We start from the raw sequence: 23106 nt of genomic DNA, 5'->3' as shown, positions 1-23106 counted from the left end.
AAGAGATGATTATCATGTAGAGCAGTACCCCCCTACGACCGGTAAACAGATCCCCTTTAAAGCACATGACACAGCCAGGTTATCTGGGGGATGCTGTGTAAAGATCTCTCGTCCGTACATTCTGTTGCCTGATGCGTTTTTAAAGAGACATTCTCCATTATGTTGGAGACTTTCCAAATGTCATAATTAACTGCCACATACTGTGCACAGGAAAGCAATTATGAATAGTCAGTAACAATACAGAAAGTAAAGGTATTACGTTTCAATGGATTTTGTCATCATTAAGAAACTCAAAAAATATATACTGTATAAAAAGAAGCTGTATACTAATTGAATCATCCTCAATTAATCTACCCTCACTAGTGTATCTAGTGATAGAGCGCTTGTCTTATTATGTACAAGTACACGTACTAATTAAAATGTGAATTGTCTTTAAGGGGTACTACAGAGATTACGTATTGCACCTTCAAAGTTCCAAGTTGAGTGACTCACAAGAGATAAAAAAAAAAAAACTATTATTTCGAACTTGGCAGCAGGGGCCAAGTTAAGTCTGGTCCCTAATAGTCTCGCATTGCCAGACCTTTCTCCACAGCGCTACGGAGGAGGGTCTGGCTTGTACACACACCATTTCGGGATGGGAGAAAAACTTGCTCTGGTTTAATGGAATTTCTTTAAACCAATCACAATCGTCTTGGGCGGAGCTAGGCGCCTGACGGAGCCACGGTGCCGCTGCAAAATAGCCGGGAAAGAACTTGTTTTGGTGGAACATGTGTACGTTCAAAGGTTGTTTTGGTCGTGCAACAGAAAACTCAGATTGGACAGATAGTCTAGCTAGCTGTCTGGATTTACCCTGCAGAGATCTGAGGAGCAGTTAACCATAGTCCTCAGAAATCCACCGCAGTTTAAAATGCCAACACAAAGGAAGCGGAAGGTAACATACATCTGGCTGAAATGAGGGACATCCGGCAGAATTTCCGGCAGCACCTGAACAATCCCGGAAATGAAACGTCGTCGATATACACCAGGTCCCCGAAAAAATGCTGAGTCCTACATTGCCAATAATAAAAAACTCAATGGCAATAATCTTGTCTTAGATCTTCGTTCCTACTACAGAGACAACCTTGATGGCTTATTTGATGATTTTCTAACTTGACAACGCTTCTTAAGCGCAAAAAAAAAAATAATACATTGTACTCGTACTGTTTTCACAGCTGAGTTGAACTTCCCATGACTAGTAAAATGTAGCAGCTAATAAAGCAATTGTTTTCAAAAAAATATGTTTTACATGTGCAATGTGTGTAATAAAATACCCCTGTGTCTTGGGTTTTAATGAAACCAACACAATGCTGGAGTGCACGTTAACTCTAGTGTGAAAGGCAACATGCTAAGACAGAGCTGATGGCCAAACATGTTTTTGTCTGGCATACCGGGCACACCAATTATTATTTTTTTTTGGCCGCGCCGGCCCATAAAGAACTCACAGCGGCCCATTGGTTCATTTTCTTTATTGACACTGGCCTGACCCAATCAAATCCAGGAACCCCCTTCCGGGCCGCAAATTTACGAATCCCACTATGGTCACGCCTCCCGGCCCTGAGAAACGAGCTGTAATAGTTGTGCTGGAAGTTTAGCATCCACGTTAAAATGGACAAACGACCACCAAAGTGCCAAGGAGGTGCAGAGAAATGACAGGAGAAAAAGATTAAGAATCTACAGGCGGATTCCTCAAAATGTGCCAACATTTATGAAATGTTTGGGGCTGTAATAGCTGCTTCCTGAAGACGAGGAGGAGGAGAGGTGGCTGGCTATACAGAGAAGCAGAAACACCATCATGACAGGGAAGAAGCCGACCATGACAGGGCCATGGGAGCGAGTGAGGAAAAGATGGAAGAGAGAGTAGAGGACGATGTGGTAAGGAGTAGGCAAATTAACTGTCAGGAAGGGAGGGAGGGAGGCTGTGTGTGTGTTTGTGTGTGTTTGTGTGTGTGTGTGTGCGTGCGTGTGCGCCTCTCGTCATAACGACAACAAGCAGTTTGACTGTAACATTAAAGTTAGTGGCTGTCAGGTAACCTAACTGTTTAAGCTTACATTGGAAATGCTAGCGGTTAGCCTGTTGGGTAGCTGAAAAGTCTGTGTGATCTACAAAATTAGTGATGATACAAGCATCAGTGTTCCTTGAATTGCTTAATTAGCTCTTTTCCAGGGCATACACTACTCTCAGCTTTATTGTAGCTTTTGGGAAGGGTTATGGTTAGGGGTGCACCGATCCGACTTTTTCAGTCTCTACCGATACCGATGCCAGGGCTTTGTGTATCTGTTGATACCCGATACCGATCCGATACCGTTAATGAATTAATAATAAACTGTATACCTTCCACATCATACCTTCCTTCCACCATGTGGAAGAGACTAAAGGCACCAGACCTTCCTAACTAAACATTACTTTCCTAACTAAGACAAAATAACATAGATGTAATGTATTGAATTCTTATTTATTTGTTATTTAAAAAACAATTGTGCATTCAAATCGAAAATATAATGTAATCAAACTTCTTAAAATAAATTTAAATACATAATAATGGGCCATCAATAATGGGCCACCTTTATATAGGTTTATAATGGCTTATTCTACTGTCAGGAGTACATAGAATATCACAAAAACATGTTAATGTCATCATGTTTACTAAAAGCTTTGATTAAGGGTTTGCTTGGCTCCACAGTTACAGAAGCTAAACTATTTGTATTGTGCAAACTGCAAAGTAGTAAAATAAACTCAAATCGAATGAATAGCCTACACATACAAACAACTTTAACACCGTTTCCCTTTCAAAACTAAATAGTTGTAAGCTAGTACTGTATGGGTTATTAATTGTTGTGTTATAAAGTTACTACCATGAGTGAGAAGGGTACGCAGTTAACAGGGCCCCGGTGCTGCGGCGGAGTGTGGAAAAAAAAAAACTGGATCGGCCCGTGCTATTTTTATTTTTATTTTTTTTATTCCAGCTATTTTTGCAATATCGGGGCCGATATACGATCCTAATATCGGATCGGTGCACCCCTAGTTATGGTTATTGTATTTAGCAGACACTTTTGTCCAGCAAAATAGTAATAAAAACAATAATGACAATACAATATAAAATATCAATAATAAAAAATAACAAAAATACCATAAATATACAAATCATAACTCTAAGAATGAATGAATTATTTAAGTGTGAGATCAACAGATTAGTCTTGACACCCACCAAAAATGCCACGGCTGATTTTTTGTCCCAGTCCAGCCCTGAACATGTCCTGTAACTTCCGTACACTAATGTGGTCGTCAAAACAGATGGGCTTGGAAAAAGTCCACACCACAGACCACACTAAAGACCACTCTACACATGAGATAAAATCACATCTTCATTTCCCTCCAACATTTTCTCTTCCCCCTTTTAATTAATATTCAAATAGTTGTTTTAAAATATTGCGTTCCAAGATATGTATTTCTGTTACATCTTTTGTAGATGAATTATTAAGCTTCCCCTTTCCATTGTCCCCCTGTAGCTTTCCATTTTTAACTCGACTTGCATTTTTCTATCTTACACATTTCCTCTGCCTTTTCTGCTCCCTTCATCCTCCTCTTCTTTTCCCCTCTGGGAAGGGTGAACATTTCTCATTCACTTTTACTGCCCTGGTTTTCAACAGTCAACAGTCACCAGCCACGCACTGTTCCAGCCCTTAGGCTAGAGAAGATACTGCTGTCTCCATCTTGCTTTCTTCTAGTGCTTTATCTAGTCCAGTTTCCTCCACTCTGATCCCACAGTTTCAGCACAATGTCTTTCTTCGCCCTCCCTCTCCACACTTTTCCTTCAGTCATCATCCTCTAAGCAGCAGCCACAGAGATCTCTCACCTCGTCTCTGTGCGCCAAACCCCAATGCTCAGCGTGTGCATTGCAGAGAGATGCCACCACCACCACCACCACCAATTACTCCCCAGTCTTTCATTCACCACATGCAGCTTGTGTAGGGGATGAGGATGGGGGGGTTGATAAAACGTTGCACCCCTGGGAACTTGTGTGCTGCAAACACAACCAGTAGGCGAGCTGCAGGAAAGGGATTAGGAGCAGCGTGAGTCTCACACCAGGCTCTGCTTAGCTTGCCTATGAAGCTGAACCAGACCCCTGCAAACAGTCAGATTGTATAAAGCAATGTGTGAGAATGCCGTTTGTTTGTGTGAACTGGTGTGGAGAAGGCAGGTGTCCAACACTAAACCAGAAGTTTGCTCTTTGAAGGAAGTCTCCCACAGGCACCCCCCCGCTGGATGTCTGTTTGTCAGGCTTTTTATTTTGAATGCATTATGACTCAAATGAACATTTCTGTGTCAACAATTCATTGTTGTTGAGTTGGCTAGATAGTTTCCATTATGCTAGATCGCTTAGACATTGCCTACACTTAGTATCTATTTAAAACATTTACATTTGATTTATAATAAAAGGTCCTTCCCTGCCAGTCAAGGTGTTTAAGTAAATTCACAATATATGTAAATATCTTATAAATAGATTCAAAGCATTAACCAAGTGTTTTTTGGTGGTGGTATTTGCAGAAACCAGGTTGCAGCTGTAATTTAGATTTTTATTTCTCCATATTTTGATATTAAACTCTGTTTGGGAACCCATGATTTTTTAATGGGGCCAGTGTTTTTTCAACCTGACTCCGCCAGATGGATTGCTTCGCATTTGCTCGGCATATCCATCTGGGAACTTTCCGTTGGAGAACTTTTGGGAAGGGGCGAAAATACTGGTTAGCTGATTGGATAACCCATCTGTCTATCACCACCTATGTTGTCGATAGACGGGCCAAATCAACCAATCAGATCAAACTTGCCGAAACCAGGGGAAGAGCAAGATCATCTTTTCCTCCGAGAAAAGCCTCCAGTGCCGTTTTTTGCTCTTCTTTCAATGAAGAAATACTTTGTAATTCGGATAAAACTTGCGCGATAGCTACGCTCATCTCATCCTTGGAAGCTGCCATGTTGTTTAGACTAACAGTCGCTTCTTGTTGCGTCACACCTAAACTCGCCTCAAAACCAACGCTGGTTGGTCGGTCGTTTGGCGAACGGCTCCAAATCTTCTCTATCTCAAGATGCCAGACTGATCTGCGAGTAGAACACTGGAGCTCGCGAGATCAGGACGGTCTCACGAGGCTAGTGTTTTGTTTTTATAAAGTACATTCAAATATGCCATAATTTTTTTACCAAAGTTAAATTGGCATTATTTCACTGTGGTATACATACACACTATTTCCTGATGTTTTTCCCAATTAACTCCCTTGTTAATGGGTTTCCAGTTTCCAGCCCAGGGTGTTAGAAAAAAAAGACAGCAGTCTGATGAATCACTATTAAAAAAAAGCCTCTTCAGATGCAAAAGGCAAGCAATTTTTTTTTTTAGACCTGGAGTCAAGAGTGCAAACCTTCCCACATTGTTAATGTGTTAAAGACAACACGTAAAACAATCCAGTGCAACCGATGGAGCCAATGTTGGCCTTTCCTTATTGAACATCTGAAATATATTTTGTCATTCAAACTCCGGTTTCCTACAGCTGAGATAATCATGGCAGTTCTTTTATCCACAACACACAAAACATAGGATATCAGTCTCTCCTTATTCAGATCTCCAGTGTGATATATGTACAGCAGCGTGGCTCTTGGTTGCTGTTGTAACATTACTCACAATGAGTGACTCTGATCCTAATTTGTTGGAGCGCAACTGTGTTCGCCTGCAGCAGAGTGGACAGGGAGGGGGAGGAAGACAAAAAAAAAAGGGGAAGGTGGAGAAGTTCACTGCTGACTTCCTGCAATTGCTCAGCATTACAGTGGGACTTTTGCCTGCATGAGATTTGATGTTTAGTTGTAGAGCTTTTTTTTAGTTTTTTTGGAAACAGCACTGGGAGCAAGGGGAATCTTGGCTTGGATTGACGTCTGTGACCTCTGCCAAAATCTGTGTCAAAGTTAACTATCATGAATGAACAAATCCTCGTAAAAAAAATACAGTAAATTAAATACAGGAGTTAAATGATTCATCAATGACCAAGTATCTTACAAAGGAAGCGGGCTAAAGCTGAATATTTTAGCTATAAATCTCTAGGATCGCTTTTTTATGCTTTTGAAGGTCAGCTTGAGCAAGAAACCGCGGCTACAAGTTCCACAGTTGCCTCCTCTCAAAGCCCTTTCCCACTTTTAAATATCCACTTCAAGTTTGACAACCTTTTTTTGCCCCTGGATTCTTATTTTTTTCCACTCAAAGCGACTGTACCTCAGAACTGTTCGCATGACGGGAACCTGTCCTTCTAATGATCCTCATATATTGTATTCCTGTGCATATGTGAGTGCATACTGTATATTTGCGTGTATCCTTTTGTGACAGTCTGTCATCTGGGGTAGTTTTGAGAAGGCTATATCTGTGAGTGCAGGCCCAGCTTTACACCGCCTCTCTCAGGATCCATTCATTCTCCCAGCTCCTCCTCTCTCCCTTTACGCCCTCTATCTGTCTCCAACACTCAGCAGAGGGAGCGGGAGAGAAGGTAAAGACACGCTGATGTGTTGAGAGAGCGTGAATGAAAAATACTAGCAATATATTGTGGAGACAGGAAGGGACATCAAAGCGTATTAACGGAGAAATGTCAGGGCTCATAAATTTACACATTTTACGCTCTCAATGCATTCTTATCAAACCTATTGTAAGAATGACAACCAGGACTGTGTCCTCTGTTGCTCAGGCTGTTGCTCGCTCACTGGAATGTTCTGCTCTGAGCATTACCCGTGTGAGCAGAACCACCACTGTTCAATGGGCAATCCGAGCCAGCTTATTGCTTGCCACCATTGTTGCAGCCATAGATGCTGGTTGCGCGATTGGCTCCTGATGGGCGATGCTGCGCAGAAGTTCAGCTGCTGAGAGATTCACCGCAGTGGCAAATTATTCTTGCCACGCTAGAAAGGCTTTTTTTTTTTTCGTTAACAGAGACTGAAGACAAGTTAGTAAGTCCCTAAGGCAGACAGGATTTATCAGCTTATACGGCCACTTCAAATTGTAGTACATGGTTTAAAATGATAATAATAAAACATATTTATTCTTTCTATGTGAATAGAGCAACGTTTTTCCGGCTGCAAGAAGACACTGGCCGTGTTTCCAACTCAACTTATTTTTACGTGCATTTTGAAGTATCGCATTAGAAAGTGTTGATGGAAATCGCAAAATTCGAAAAAACAGCTTTGCCGAATAAGTTGTGATGTAGCGAACACGTAACTCACATGACTATAGTCCCGGTATCCATCGGATGGGGAAAGGATCGGTATATGGGTCCCATTAAGTGCGCCGTGTTGTGTGGCACATGGTGCTTAGTGAAGTTGCAGTGCGCTATTAAACTTAGCTTCTAAACTCTTTGATTTAGCAAGCCTCTTTACAACTTACAACCATGCGTAACGTCAACTTGTGACGAAACTACGCTTTGCATAGTCTAGTTTATTCCCACTAAACCAGTTGATGGAAACGCTTCTAATTCGCATTTTCTTTTTTGCGACATTTTAAAAGTTTGCTTAAAATTGGCTTGACAATTAGATGGAAACATCGCTACTGTTCATTGCACTTTTACAGTACATGCGGTCCTCTTATGCTTTGGATAGTTCAGAAGATGGTTCTGTTTATAGAAAGAGTTCCTTTAGGCCAGGGGTCTTAAAGTTTTTTAGGCCAAGGACCCTTTATCTAAAAGAGAGATGGAGCAGGGACCGCCAACTACATACATTGTGTAACATTTATTTGCTGTGTCTTTTAGGCTTTTTCCTTTTCCTTTATTGTGTTATATATCTTTTTGTGCACGTTATAGGTTTACAAAGTGAAAAAGCCCAAAGTCCCCCCCAAAGGGACTTACCATCTTCCAGAGAAAACACTGTTCACAAACTGATCCAAACAGCTCTGTTGTAGTCCAGCCTTTACTTCCGTGACAAACATGCGTCACTTTGTAACACACGTTATAATGCTCGCTTAGCTGCTAGCGTGGCACGCCCTCATACTCTGCTTCTGACTGGCTAATAGTCCTTACCTAGGTACTGAGCATGTGCGACTCCCAGCAAAGATGGAACAGAAGTGTGATGCCTCACTCTGTAGCTAAAACGGAGAGCTCAACACACAGGGTGAAAAGAGGAGCTGCAGCAATGTGCAGTACAAAAAAAATATAGTGTTTTTTTTTTTAAATTAAACCACATAAACCTATTCTGGTACAACCTCTAAATAGAAATTTGAAGTCTTACCTATAGTAAGCCTATCATCAATACTGTGTAGATTACATGTTTTTGCTTAGCAAAAAGGCTTTGCTAATAATGTGTTAGATTCATGTTAATGTATATTTGCAGTAACTCTGAGGACCCCTTAGGGGTTGAAAACATTCTAAATCAAAAAAGATACATTCTTTTTTTTTATCAAAACACGATTAACCCTGAAATGTCATCAACACGCCCACTCGTTTGCTGTGGATTCTCACACTTTGGGCTCAATCGGAGATTACACAGACTTTGTACTAGGGAGCTGGCAGGGTAAAGACCATTTGATGTCTGATCCAACTGATTCAGACTTTTTGTTATTTGTGCCATCTGTTTCTCTCTATTCTGGCATTGTTTTAATGTGTATGTGTGCTTATATGTGTACACTGTAAATGTGCAGTCCGTCATATATCAAACATATGCTTTCAGTATATATCTTAACTGCCTCCCCCTTACATTCTTAGCTGCCAAACCATATACTGGTGAGGAGAGCAGATGGGAGACCATAATTGATCTCAATCTTTCTTTAGCAGAACTATATTTACATATATATCAAATGTTCTCCCCCTCCATTTACAGAAATAAGTTTTGTCTGCTCATATGGTTTTCTTCAATATTGGATGGAAGTAAGCATGTTCTTGGATAAGGTTGAAAATAACTACTCATGTTCCTGTGTGAATAACCAGGTGCATTTCAACATTTATTTTGAAGGACCATCTACTAATTATTCATAATTTTACAAGATTACACCAACAATGACAAGAGTGTCATCTGCAAATTTGATGATTTTGTGACACTGATTTGTTTGATAAAGAGTTGAGAATTAAGATATTGAATAATTGGGAATAAGACACAATGTCATAGAAAACAGAAGCTTTTGTCCGCTTGAATTATTCTACACCAATGGAACCAAGTTTTCGCAAACCAGAAACCACTTCCATCCGTATGATCAGTATGTTCCCAAAAGTCAGTTTTGTTTAGTAGTTCCACAAACCAAAACCTAATGCACCACCGTTATAAGCAATTTAACATATTTTCCATTCTTGTATAAAAATTGACAGTTGACAACTTTTAAGAACGTAGCAGGAGCCTTGGCTCATGTATAATACACACTTATAATTATTGACGACACACTTTCAAGCACCAGCCGTAATGCTGCTGCATGCTTAATGAATATGTGACACATTATGTTGATCCGATGTGTAACATATCCAACACATTAGTGCTCAGTGTGTGCATATGTGTCAGTATTTTCATACTATCCATAAACTCTAAAAATACTAATTTGCAGTGCAGATTTAATGCAATGGGTGATGGTCACAAACCGAATGAAGTGTTTTATTTACTAAAGCTTAGTCTTTAAAATGTATGCGTTTGTGCACTGTGTGTTTGGGTGCACATGTTACGATATGCACATATTCTAATTAGTTTAATTGGAAGATGATCCATGAGGTACTTGAGTTAATGATGCTGAATACTGTTTGACACTAAGCGTACAGTAAATGAAGCCTGGGAATCAGTCTGGTATCATATAGCACCAACTGGCTCAACAGATGTGCCTTCATGGCTGATTATTCTCCTAATTCCAAATGACTAATATAGAATATATACATAGATGCATACTGGTAATTTGCTACCAGATTATTTTCAACCCTTGTCGGTCGAGCAGTTTGTTCAGAACTGTGAATCTAAGTCTGTTCAGTCCAGTTTCTGTTGACTCTCCTATGTCATCTGATTACGTCTCCTGGTTAAGATAAACCAGGTATGGTGTTAAAACAAAAAAGCACATGTAATACTTTCATCAACTGGATGCTATTAAAAATTATCAGGAGTGATTTCTGAATATTTTTGCATGACAATGATGTGTATTACTACTTACAGTACAGGCTGTCCCCCAGAGTACTGAATATTTCCCTTACATCATTTACAGTATATCCCCCCCTGGGTGTCATGCGTTCACTTTGATGATGGATGCACTTTGACTGACTGGAAGAGCACACAGAAAGGGTCAAATTTGAATTAAAACTTAAGGCCACCCACGCTTAAAATGTATAAAAGCACGGATGGACGCTACTTCAACTAGCATAGCCTTCCACAACAGAAATGTAAATGACATGATACCTATGTCACTTTTCTCTCTGACAATGCAGCTATAACTTTTTTTAAAGATTTCTCTTGATTATTAAAATTTCTGTTCGTTTCATGAAGAGATTAGACCTAATCTAGTGTATGTTTAGCCTAGTTTTCTCCTTTTGTTGTTCTAAATGAAATAACGACTATTTACCACAGTTTACAAGATTTAACAATAATCTCCTTGTTCCAGTTTTATTACAAGCAATTTCAACTGTTTCTACCAATCAATAACGTGATAGCAGCTTATACAATCACAGCTGGTAATGAAGTTTGATTTCATTTTGTGAAAACCTTTTAAATCTCTCAATATTTGATGGATATCATTGTCTAAGGGTGTTGTGCATATGCAAATTGACATGATCTATCTTCTTGCAACCTTTCAAAAGTTAATTACCTCTGAAAATCTGTGGCAACACTGCGCACCCTTAACCAGGCACAGTTCGCCATATCTCCTTGCGGCTAACGTTTGTGAGGCTAAACACATTCCTGCTGTACTGAATGCAGTGAGATGAAACTGGTATTAACACCTTCATTGAACTCATTTAATAGAAAGAACACATACAAATGCATTTCCTAAAATATAGTATTCCTTTAAAGATAGGCTAAACGGTATTTCACTGTCTGTATTTCACTGTAGAGGATTCCAACAGCGGGACGTTAAGCAGTGTGCAGCTGCCTTTGTCCGAAAACCAACACAGGCGGTGCGTTCACTTGAAACTAGTAAGCCTCATGGTGCATTCAAAGTTATTGTAAAATACCCTATTCCCCTATTTTTTTAAAGTATCAGTTCAGGCACCGTTTAGGCACCGGCACCGTTTTAAAAGTATCGTTTTAAAACCCAAACAATACCCAACATTAATTGTGACCGGTAAGCATCTTCGTTAGTCGTTACTTGCAAGAAATGTTTTTGTACATTGCAGTGAAAGATTCTATCTCACAAAAAAATGAAAATTCTGTTTCTGTTTTTCTCTTTGTTGATGTCAGACTTTGAATTTGATGTTTAAGGTGTGGAAACCCTAAATAGTATGCTTTACTATAAGGAAGCCACAATAAAAAAGGTTTTTCTCTACTTTTACTTCTAATTTAATAATTAAGTACATTCAATATCAGAGAATTACTTTTTGATACTCAAGTACAATAAATATCACATACTTTTACTCAAGTAATATTCTAAAAGGTGACTTTAACTTCTACCAAAGTCATGTTCTGGTAAGATACTTGTACCTTTACTCAAGTATTGCTTTCAATTACTTTATACAAGACTGATTGTGACCTCTCTTCATCAGCATCAGGTTTAAAAAGTCTTACATTCGCTGAAGTATTGTGTTCTACTGTAGGTCTTAAATCATTTTTAACAGGTCTTGATTTTCTATGTCCATGTAACGCTACCTCTAATGCTCATTAAAATGCTCCCGCAGCGCTTTAGATATTTATTTTTTTGATTCCATGGTGTTGAAGTTCTTTCTTTTGCTATTCCAAATATAATTTGCTTTAGAAGTACCAATTGTTATTATTCCATGCCACTTTTATTCAAAAAATACATTTATTTACTTTGCAAGTAATTTTGTGACTCTGCATTTCGTTGTACTTTAGTGTCGAGATATACTGTAGGTCTTAAGTTGCATTCATAATGGTCTTCAACAGGTCATAAAAAGTCTTACATTTGACTTGGTGAAACCTGCAGAAACCCTGTTCAATGGACTTTTCGAAGACTGCAGTTTTCTGGGACGGAGTCCTACTCGACCATTTACTCTCCTGCTGTGTATTTTGTTTCGTAGTAGTAAGTGACAAAGTCAGAGGCTTAAATTGGACGTCTGAGAAGTCTTTACAAGAAGAATTGGGGGAAAACATGTGGGAAGAGGGATGGCTAATGTGTCCATAACAGCTTCAGCAGACAGATGGCTTTCATCTCTGACAAGGTATTCACATCACGGTCTGTGCATAGAAGACACACACACACACACACACACACACGCACGCACGCACACACACACACACACACACACACACACACACACACACACACACACACACACACACACATAGGGACATGTGTACATGTGTATGTGTATGAGTATGAGTATCTGTACCCAGCTGGAGGTGTAACAATAGCTCATTAGAGCTCTGACGCCACACAACACTCTGCAGGAATGTGAGAATGGAAAATAATACACACAGAGAATGGAAAATAATACACAGGGAGAGGAGGAAGAGTATGTTAAGAAGAAAAAAAGTAGAGAGATATAATTTAAGCATAAAGGAAGAGATTTAAGAACGAGTTTGTGTGGTGGTCTGTAGAAAAATAAAATAGACAAGTGCGTCAGAGCTGTTGTAAATGAGTGCGTGTCCTGTGTGCTCACTTGTCTGTGTGCATGTGTGCGCGCCTCTATCTTCTCTTACTTGCAAACCACTTCTGGGACTGAAGATATACTGCATCCATTAATCTCATTTTAATAATTAATGCCATCTTCTCCAGAAGGAGTTTTTGCCTGGACTGTGAGACATTTAGTGCTGTCTGGTAATTGCCATATTACGGTAGTTTATTCTTGCTTTTTAGGCCATGTAAAAGCCAGCAGAATGGCCTAAAAGTGCGATATCTATTCAGCCGCATTATTTTTTTCTAAGGCCATCCACCGCCTGGATCATCAATTAAATATGTCTTTGCTAATGTACGTATGTTGCACCTGATGTGACAAAAAGCAGATTAATGTTTGCTGTTAATGCTGGGGAACTGTAATGTATGCAAAGTGTTGTAAGTGTCAGCCACTGTAGAAGATTAACGACCATGCTTCAAAGCTTGTATTCATTATTTTGGCCTGTAACATTGAGAGAATAGTTGCTGATTTTTTCAGATTTCACAGTCATTAGCCACTTTTGCCTGCAGATGATATTTTAGTTTACTTTTCTCATTTTGTTGGATTAGTGTCAGAGTATAATACTGTAAGATATAATACTGGAATACTAACAATCTTAAATAATTACAAACAATATTGTTTCAGCCATGCTGGCATTGTGTCGCTAGGGATTGTAATGTCTGTCGGTCAGTCAGTCCAGAGTGAAATGTCGTCACAACTATTGGATGGTTTGCCATTAAATCTGCTGCAGACCTCCATGTCATCCGAAAGGGAGGAATTGTACTACCTTTGATGATCACCCGGCTTTTCCTTTAGCCTCATCATCAGGTCAACATTTGAATTTGTCCCAATGTTTTCTTTAAAGGGGTGATAGAATGCAAAACCGATTTTACCCTGTCATAGTTGAATAACGACAGTTCGGTGGGTAAATAGGACATACATAGAAGCTCAAAATCCCATTGACGCCCTTTTACTATGAAAATTTCATATTTTGAAACTGCCGCTGAAAACGGGCGAATCCCAACAAAGCTGGAAGTTGACGTCAACCTCCCAAAAACCGGAACCTTTGTCAGCCCATGGGTGTATTAAGAGAACGGTCACGCCCCAACATTTACATAGGCTACACAACTGACCTGAGATCAGTTAGTCTTCTGAATCTAGGTCGCGCAGTTCTCAGAAAATTTATACATTGTTCATATGCTATTTTACCATTAAATTCACTTCTGAGAATTTTTTATGCAAGAAATCAACTACTTAGAGGTCAAATATGGGCCGTTTTACGAAAATTGATGTCTAATGTGCAAATTTTGTCCGACTGTGTCGGACTTCAGAGGCTGATGCTGCCTGTGTTGCTGCCTCCCGCCTGGCCTGCCTTCCTCCACAGACCCCGTTAACACCGGCTTGCTGTGAGCCCGATTGAGCTCCGGCACGGCTGCTGCAGCCCACAGCACCTCATACCGCGAAAGTCACCGTTTGGGCTGGTGGACTACTACCAAACGCCGCTGCTCTGACAGAGCTCCAGGGCCTGCAACTCCCCTCTCCCTGCTAGCTAGCTAAATGCCCGGTTGTGAGTGAAAGCGCGGTCAGCGAAGCTTGTTACGCCAGCATTCTCTTACCACAGATTCTAGTTAATCTTATAATGTGTGTAATTATAATGTGTTGAGTTATTTAAACAAACGATTGGGAAAATAAAAAAAAAACGCGCTGTCCATGAGTCTCATTGATAGAGCCTGCGGCTGGATGGAGCTCTATCAATGAGAGCTAGCTAGCTCCTCTTAGAATTCCTCTGGAATTCACAAATATTCATTAACTTGAAATCAGACACCGTTGTTAGCTTTATAAAAAAATATAGTTAGATGTTGTATAAGTGGCGTGACGAAATTCAAACTGTAAATATACTCAATTACGACCAAAAATGAAGCTAACTAGCTGCAATCTGTACACATAGGATTGAAGGGACAGTCGCAGCTAACGAAACCCTTACAGCTCGCAAATATTCATTAACTTGAAATCGGACACCGTTCTTAGCTTTTTATAAAACATATAGTTATATGTTGTATAAGTGGCGTGACGAAATTCAAACTGTAAATATACTCACTTACGACCAAAAATGAAGCTAATGCCGCCAATCTGTACACATAGGATTGAAGGGACAGTCGCAGCTAACGAAACCCTTACAGCTCACAAATATTCATTAACTTGAAATCGGACACCGTTGTTAGCTTTATAAAACATATAGTTAGATGTTGTATAAGTGGCGGACGAAATTCAAACTGTAAATATACTCAAATTACGACCAAAAATGAAGCTAACTAGCCGCAATCTGTACACATAGGATTTCAGGGACAGTCGCAGCTAACGAAACCCGTACAGCTCACAAATATTCATTAACTTGAAATCGGACACCGTTGTTAGCTTTATAAAACATATAGTTATATGTTGTATAGCTAAGTGGCGTGACATGTGTGTAACATTTGGTAAGAGATTGCTGGTGTAACAAGCTCGCTGACCGGGCCTCACACACACGGGCCATTTAGCTAGCAGGAAGAGAGGCGGCGGCTTACGGCCCGCTTTGTCAGGGCAGCGTTGTTTGGTAGTAGTCCACCAGCCCAAACGGTGACTTTGCGCGGGTATGAGGTGCTGTGGGCTGCAGCAGCCGTTCCGGAGCTCAATCGAGCTCACAGCAAGCCGGGGTCTGTGGAGGAAGGCAGGCCAGGCGGCGAGCCCTAACACAGGCAGCTGAACTCCGACACACAGTTTTACCAAATTTGCAATTAGCCATCCATTTTCGTAAAACGGCCCATATTTGAGCTTTATATCGTTGATTTCTCGCATAAAAAAGTCTCAGAAGTGAATTTGGTAAGGAAACATTGCAGTGTCTGGAATATGAGATTCTGTCGCGTTTCTAATGTATGTGTATTGGAGATTCGCTCAACCAATCAGCACACGACCTCTAATGCGTGTGTATGGCGAGTCGCTCAACCAATCAGCGCGCGTCTCTATGTGTGTGTACGGGGCTAAGGCTCAACCAAGCAGCGCGCAGCTCATCTAAATATTCATGACCATACCATATTTGGAAGAAAAGCTCTTGTTACAAATAGGGCCAAAACACAGGGATGCATAAGGGCCAATAAAATATCAACCAGGCCATTTTCAGCCCAACTAATGTTACATACCCCATTAGGAGACCATAAGGAACAGTGTGAAATACCCTATATAATCATTCTATCACCCCTTTAATGACCAAATATCTGCAAATCTAATTTCCATTAACCTCAACTCTACTTTGTGTTACTGATAATTAGCAAATGGTAGCATGCTAACACACTAAACTAATATGGTGAATATGGTAAACATACCTGCTATCATTCAAATTCAATAACCAATGATATATTTTTTTAATCTTACAATTCTTTTTGATTTTTTAAGCACTATTTTAAAAACAGGGACAGATTTTTCAATTACTGCGCACAATTGAATACTGTAAATGAAGTACAGAGAGAAAGTGCAGATATACAATAAGTTCACCAAACACCACACAAGACCAATGCTGCAGACTAAGGAAAATATAATGTATTTCTCTCCATATACACAAATCTGTCAACATGGAGAATCACAACAAAAGAAGTTTTCATGCTACTACAGTAGTGTGCATAACACTGTTAGCTCAGCAAACAACAGAAAAACATACAATTCTGTATCCAGTACAGGCTACAACAAAACAACAAACAAAAATACAGTGAAAATACAAAGAAAATACTAGACTTACCTGCTGCATGATGGATGTGTTTCACAGATTGGCTCATAGCTGGGGTAACTTGACAGTCAGTGCTTTGGAATTGACAGTAAGTGACATCAAAATATACTTATGTCTCTAATGTATACAAGTGTGTTTAGTCTTTTGCAAATCACTGTGTGTATTGTTTTGCAAAAAGTGTGAGGCTGACATTGTGGTGCACATCTGGGCCAATGTTTTGCTCCTTGAGGGTAAGGTTTTGATAATTGTGTAATACTTTTGATTTCAGTGTGTAAGCAATCGGCAACAACTGTATTAATCTCATGATTGCACTTTAATTAAAAAGAACAGAGTGTTTTTATTACACTCTGAACATGGAGTGCAGCTTTTGACCCTGACTAATGTGAATGCGCTTTTTTGAAGATCACTGTGCCATGGCAAAATAATGAACGCTTTTGGGAAAACCACATTCATTTGATTGAAATTAAAGAAAGTAAATGAGAGCGCTGTGAGGAAAGGCTCCAAGCCGACACGTAATCTTCGTCCAATTTTCTAACTTTAATGGGCAACTCTAATGCGTCCTTTAGGATTCTCCAATGTACAGTCACTGAGAGGAGAAAACATAACCTACGACTTCAGCTTCCAATGAGAACAAATGTTGAGTTTCCTTTTCTGTTTGAGTTTGAGCCATGCATCCTAAAAGTGAGTTTTGAGTGGGTCACTTTGTACGGACCAACCACCGTATCAAATATTGATTGTGGTCAAATTTCACTTTGGCTTTTGAAATGCAGCATGTACTCATAAATCCTGTATAGTGTTTTGAAAGCCTACCCTTTACTTTAACTCTAACATTCAAAGCTTCCCTCTCGATCCAGCAGGGAACCCCTGGGGGAAAACTCTCCCACTGTCTCACTCTGATAGCTCCTCAGAGTACTTGTGTCACGGTGCTTTTCGGGGGTAAAGTAAACGACGGAGACAAAGCAGCTCCCTCAAGAGAGAAGAGACACCAGAGATGGAAAACCCCAAAAAGAGAAGGAGGATGTCCCCTCCCCTCTAATGCCGCTTAGGAACAAAAGCAATCTAGTTCCTCCTCTCAAATATTCATCTTTGGTTAGAGAACAGTCCTAACTCAAACACAGACCGACACTAAAATTTAGTGTGACGTTGGTTTGCGTGTGTGTGTGTGTGTGTGTGCGTGTGTGTGCGTGCATGCGCCTGTGTGTGTACTGTAAGAGTGTGTGTGTGTGTGTGGATTCACGGTTTACATACAGTAACTACACTCTCCAGGAGTGTGCATGTCTGAGTTGGGGATGTGAGTGTGTAATAGTGTGAGAAAGACAAAAAGTGTGTGTGGCCTCTGTCTTCTGTTTTGACACAGATCTGTGAGAGCCCAGAGTCTGCCCCTAGCACTTTATCTACTTTGTGTGTGTGTGTAGTTGCGTGATTGTACTGTGTAATACTGAGGTTATCTGTCTGTACATCTGCTCAGTGTGTGGAAAAACTAGGGTGTATCAGGGGTAATGCTGTGTGTGTGTGGGTTATTGTGCCCGTGTGTATAATAGACTGTGTCTTGCAGTTGTGTGTATATCATTATGTGCACAAGTATAATTGTTTGTGTCTGTGTTGCATATGTGTTTGCATGGTCGAAATGAGCTGTTTTATCTAAAATTGCTGTAGAAAATTGTTCAAAATGACAGATCCCAGATGACATCCCACACACACAAACACACACATACACATTCACAAACAAACGCACACCCAGACACCTGTCCTGTCAACGCAATGCAACACATTGATTAAAAAAACAGTGCAGTACAATTGAACTCCCACTCAGTCCACTTCATTTTGTCCATTGTCTCCAGGTACCCGCCAAACAATTAAAGCTTTTTGATATTAATGAACGTCCGTTACATTCAAGCCATTGCCAAATGAGTTGCTTCAAAGCTAATTAAGACTATCAGCTCCACACAACTCTCTCTGGATTTGTCAGTATGGCTATGTTCAGAAGATTGTGGCGTCTGGCGACTTTCCCGCGTAGTAGCTCGATTGAAGATAATTACCTCTTCTGAAGAGTCCACCTTTTTTTTTAATCCTCCGTGTCCTCCTTGGCTACAAGCAACTGTGTGAAGGAGGGGTGAGGGCGACGAGATAATGAGAACAAAACTGTCGGCGCGTCCACATGATACAAGCCTTACGTGATGGCGCACACGCCGACAGTTTTGTTCTCATTACTTAGAATTCCTCATCGGGGCGACAGAAACTACGCACTATAGCTTTAACACGTAAATTCCCGTCCGCACACACAAACATGTCTACTGTTTATTACAGTGTACCATCATCCTTAGGGTTGGGTACCGAAACGCGGTGCCAGTAGGGCACCGGTGCTGACGTAAACGGCACCGGTAAACCAAATAAGAACTTCGGTGCCTGACTTTACACTACACTCGACAGCAGGTAATGTTAGCCTACCTTTAGCTAGCAGCTGGATTAAACACAGTTAAAATGCTGGCAGCTAACGTTAAAAAGTGTGTCTGTATTTCACTGTAGAGGATTCCAACACCGGGACGTAACAGTCTGCTCTGCAGCGCAGCAGCTGCCGTTGACGGTGCGTTTACTTGAAACAGGTAGCCTCGTGGTGCATTCAAAGTTATTGTAGAATACCCTTTTCCCATCTGGTGGTTGTTTTTGTTGTTCAACAGCAATTTACTGGTGAAATAAGTTATTATTATAGTTATTACATTATTATTAAAACTTTAATTTTGAACATATGGCCTTAGCAATAAACAAGCCATTCTTTAATGTTTTTGAAATATTTTTTTTACTTTATTAAAAAGTATCGGTTTAGGCACCGTCACCGTTTTAAAAGTATCGCTTTAGCACCGGTATCGGAAAAAAAAACAAATGATACCCAACCCTAATCATCCTGTACCTACAAACTGTAGACAACTGTTTCTGATTAAAAAAAAAAAAGTGTAACATTGATGCAAATAAATTGCCAATATGGGAGCCTGACACATGACTACTTATTAAAGAGGGGACTGGGTTTACATTTTTTTTTTTTGGTATTCATATTTTGCTTTGCTGTTCTACCTCCCTCTCTTTCCACCCCTTTTGGATAAACTCCTAAATGCGACATCATTTTTGCTTCCTCTCATTGTGGAAGTGAATGATGTGTTCGCTCTGTCCTCTGCTCCCGCCATAGAAAACTGAGGAACCAACCTCTGTGATGACATGGCCGTATCCAGGTACTCTGTGAACTCCGACTTTGGTTTTCATGGTCGGTGTGTTTTACCAGCGTGATTTTGTCTGATTTGTGTGGGGAAGCTGTAGCAGAATCAGGGCCCTGCCGGCTCCTGTCATCACCAAGTCATATTTCATGGCTCACTGAGTTAGAGCCACACCTTACGGAAGCTTTGAAACATATGCAGAGCTTTGATCACTGAACTTTAGGTTTGGGTGCCTGACTGCATGGTAATAAAAGCCAACTGTTATGTTAGGGAGTTTCACCTTTCAGCTAATGTGGGAGCACAGTGCAGTTGCAGCAGACTGGGTAACCCCAGCCCGATCTGCTGGCCATTTGATTTCGCCCTGCAGCTCAGGCTGGAAACCTGTACGTTTATCTATCCTACTTCCCTTAAAAATCTGCGGGGACCAATCACAAACTGGCTTAACCACCTGGTGCGCTATTGGCCGGTTTAACACGATGACGATAGAAAAGCGACGGCAAGCAGCTTTTTCTTTACATTCAACATGGCTGCCACCGAAGCGCAGCGACCAAAGTAAAGTAAGTAAAGTACGTCACAAGATCGTCGATCTGATTGGTTGAAGGACTATCCAATTGCTTACAGAGTCATTTGAACTATGCCCGTTGATAACGCCTGTTGTGCGGTAGAAAATACAGAGCAGACTCCCCAGACTAATCTTAAATTAATCTTAATTAATCTTAAAAGATTGAGCTTGGTCTGGTGATAGCCAGACCACAGTTGCAGGTTTCAGCTCTGAAACTTTTGGCCTGGTCTGGCCTGTTTTTTCCAGATTCAGAACTAGGTACAACTCCGGGAACATCAATGCTCTTCCGATTTGACAATTAGTTGAAGTTGGCAGTACCTCTATTTTCTCATATCCTGGCAGAACTTCGACATGGCCATGTCTTTTTCTGTTTTTGAACCTCCTGAGTTACATTCTTACGTAACTTCACACTCCCTCTGGAACACCAGGAAATTGGAGGATTTCTGTTACTGTCTATTTCACTGTTATTTTGCTGTCGAAAAAACTTTCCTAAGACTCTTCTCCAGATGCGTATGTTGAAAGGTCGAAAGAGAATAATTGGCTAGGGCTTTCTAACCCCCTCCCATTGTTTTAGCCTGAGAGCAGCTTTCTTCTGTTCAGCCAGGTATATGCATATTGCTCTCCTCTCTCTGTCTTTCTCTCTGCTCCTGGCATTGTAATTATCTCCAACACTTGATAAAACCCTCAGACTCACTCCCTCTCCCTCTCTCAATCTCACTTTATTGCCATCGTTATATTGCACTTAATCATCCCTCGGTGCTTTAGTCGCGTTGGTTTCTGTTTCACGCTTTCTCTCCATTTCCTGTCATCCCCTTGTTTCCACTTCCCTTTCTGTCAGTCTTCTCCCTCCTTCAATGCACTATGCTCTATCAGTCTCTCTTTTTGCCGTTCTTCAGGCAAAGTATGTTTTCCCTGTAATGAATTTGTCAGAAATAGGTCAAATAGCAAAACACTCACTCTCTAGGCTTCCCTTCTCTGTCTCCATTATGCCACACCTAGTTTTACTTCAAGCTTGTGCATTCACTCCACCTTCAATCCCTCGGCTTTCATCTCGGATGGATGCAGGTTTAATCTCACGCCTTTCATGCTTGTGCATGCTTGCGATTCCGACAGGATACACTTTGATTCTTTCACTACATGTGCTAAAATGTATATCCAGTGTCAGGGAGGCAGGAGGTCTACTGTACTTATTCACTCGTACTCTGACATCTTTCTCCATCGGTGTCAAAATGAAGGAAAGCCTGCTTTTTTAATGCTAGTGTAACTTTGCCATGTAAAGCAATACACCTACGCACATTAATATTCATGTTCTGCTGCAAACTACTCAAAGAGTTTGATGTCTAAAAGTGTGTTTAAATACAAAGAAACAGATTTTTGCAAGCACAATTAAGCTACTGTTACAAAGTCTACCACTGACCCCTTTTTGTCTTGCATTATTAGGTGCACACATTCCAGCTCATTAATTCATATTAGGCTCTGCACAGCAGGGCCCCGACTGCGCGAAAGGTGTGTGCGCTTCTGTTTAAGCTTATTATTTGGAACAAACAAGGAGGGGAGGAGTAGATTAAATCAACACAACTCGGAAGTTCCGATAAAATTGCTCCTCTGTGTGGAACACACAAGTTGTTTTTGTTTGGTTTGCATTGATCTTGCTTTTCAGTCCGTTTGATACCCATTATAGACTGGAGACATACGGAAGGGTTGTTAACCAGTTTTTCTGTATGTTTTGTGTGGTGTGTTTTTCAGGATGATTGAATACTCCCTGGACCTGCAGAACGTCAACTTCACCGCCATCAGAACAGTGAGGGTACTGCGGCCTCTCAAAGCAATTAACAGGGTGCCAAGTAAGTCACAACACCAATTCAGACTGGGTTTTACAGTCAACTTTGGCTATCTACACATGAAAGGATAGATATAGTGCTTTGTGAGAGCACGACATATATTGCCGGAAGAGGCTACCGGTAAAGTAGTGAAGAAGGAGCAAGAAGTGAGAGAACAGATGAAGAGATCAACGAAATGGCAGAGTTTGAGGTTAACATCGAACGCGATGATGAGTGGCTCAATTTCGAAGGTCGCCCGTACCTATTCGAGCCTGAATACACGAACAAGGAGCTACAACTATTGGAGGAGAATCGGAGAGCTAACTAGCAGCAAAGAGTAGAAGTCATCAGGCAAGTGCTATTTAAATAAACTCCTGGTGTACTTAAACACTTTCCAATGCCTCATTTACAGAACCTATTTGTACTACTGTAGTTTGTTACCATTCCGGGCATTATTAGTGGGGTAATTTACAAGATAGGTAGTTGGTTCCATTGCCTGCACTAAGCCATTCGGCTGATAGCACAAACTAGCCCAATGTTAAACCAAGGGAAAAAGCTTCTGGGGGGTTGTTTGGCTCGAGGTGATGGCACAAAGGACCCTAGGGTGAAATTACTCCGAACCATCACACCGACGTACTGCAAAGTATTACATTTATCTGCTCCAATCATTAACATGACTGTTAAGAACACTCTTTCCATGAAGCCATTTTTTTACTTTGACAAAATAATCTCTTATTGTTTCTTCTTTTCCCAGTGTGGTGTCTCTCTCTGATCACATATTTAAGGCTGTTTGACTCCCTGTGGTCTGTACATAAAGAATCATACAGGTGTTGGGACAGACGAACCTGCTCTTCCCAGCCGAGCGGGTTGAATTGAAAGCACAGTTGCAAACATTTCGGGGTGCACGACCACGCGCCGCGACCTCGGATCCTCGCACTGGAAGCTACAGCCGCGGTGACGTAATTGTATGGCGCGCGCCTC

The 23106-nt window shown here is 40.7% G+C and overlaps 1 protein-coding gene across 1 annotated transcript in view; it reads left to right on the top strand.

The window, feature by feature from the left end:
- LOC120566952 (voltage-dependent T-type calcium channel subunit alpha-1I-like) overlaps positions 1–23106 on the top strand; it is a 345248-nt gene that overhangs the window by 141186 nt on the left and 180956 nt on the right. The window contains 1 exon segment of the mRNA XM_039813684.1: positions 22052–22149. Coding sequence (XP_039669618.1) covers positions 22052–22149 — 98 coding nt within the window.

Source organism: Perca fluviatilis, chromosome 1 (assembly GCF_010015445.1).
Source record: "Perca fluviatilis chromosome 1, GENO_Pfluv_1.0, whole genome shotgun sequence".
NCBI lineage: Eukaryota > Metazoa > Chordata > Actinopteri > Perciformes > Percidae > Perca > Perca fluviatilis.
The sequence above is the reverse complement of the archived record's forward strand: the minus strand, read 5'-3'. Positions and strand labels throughout refer to the sequence as shown.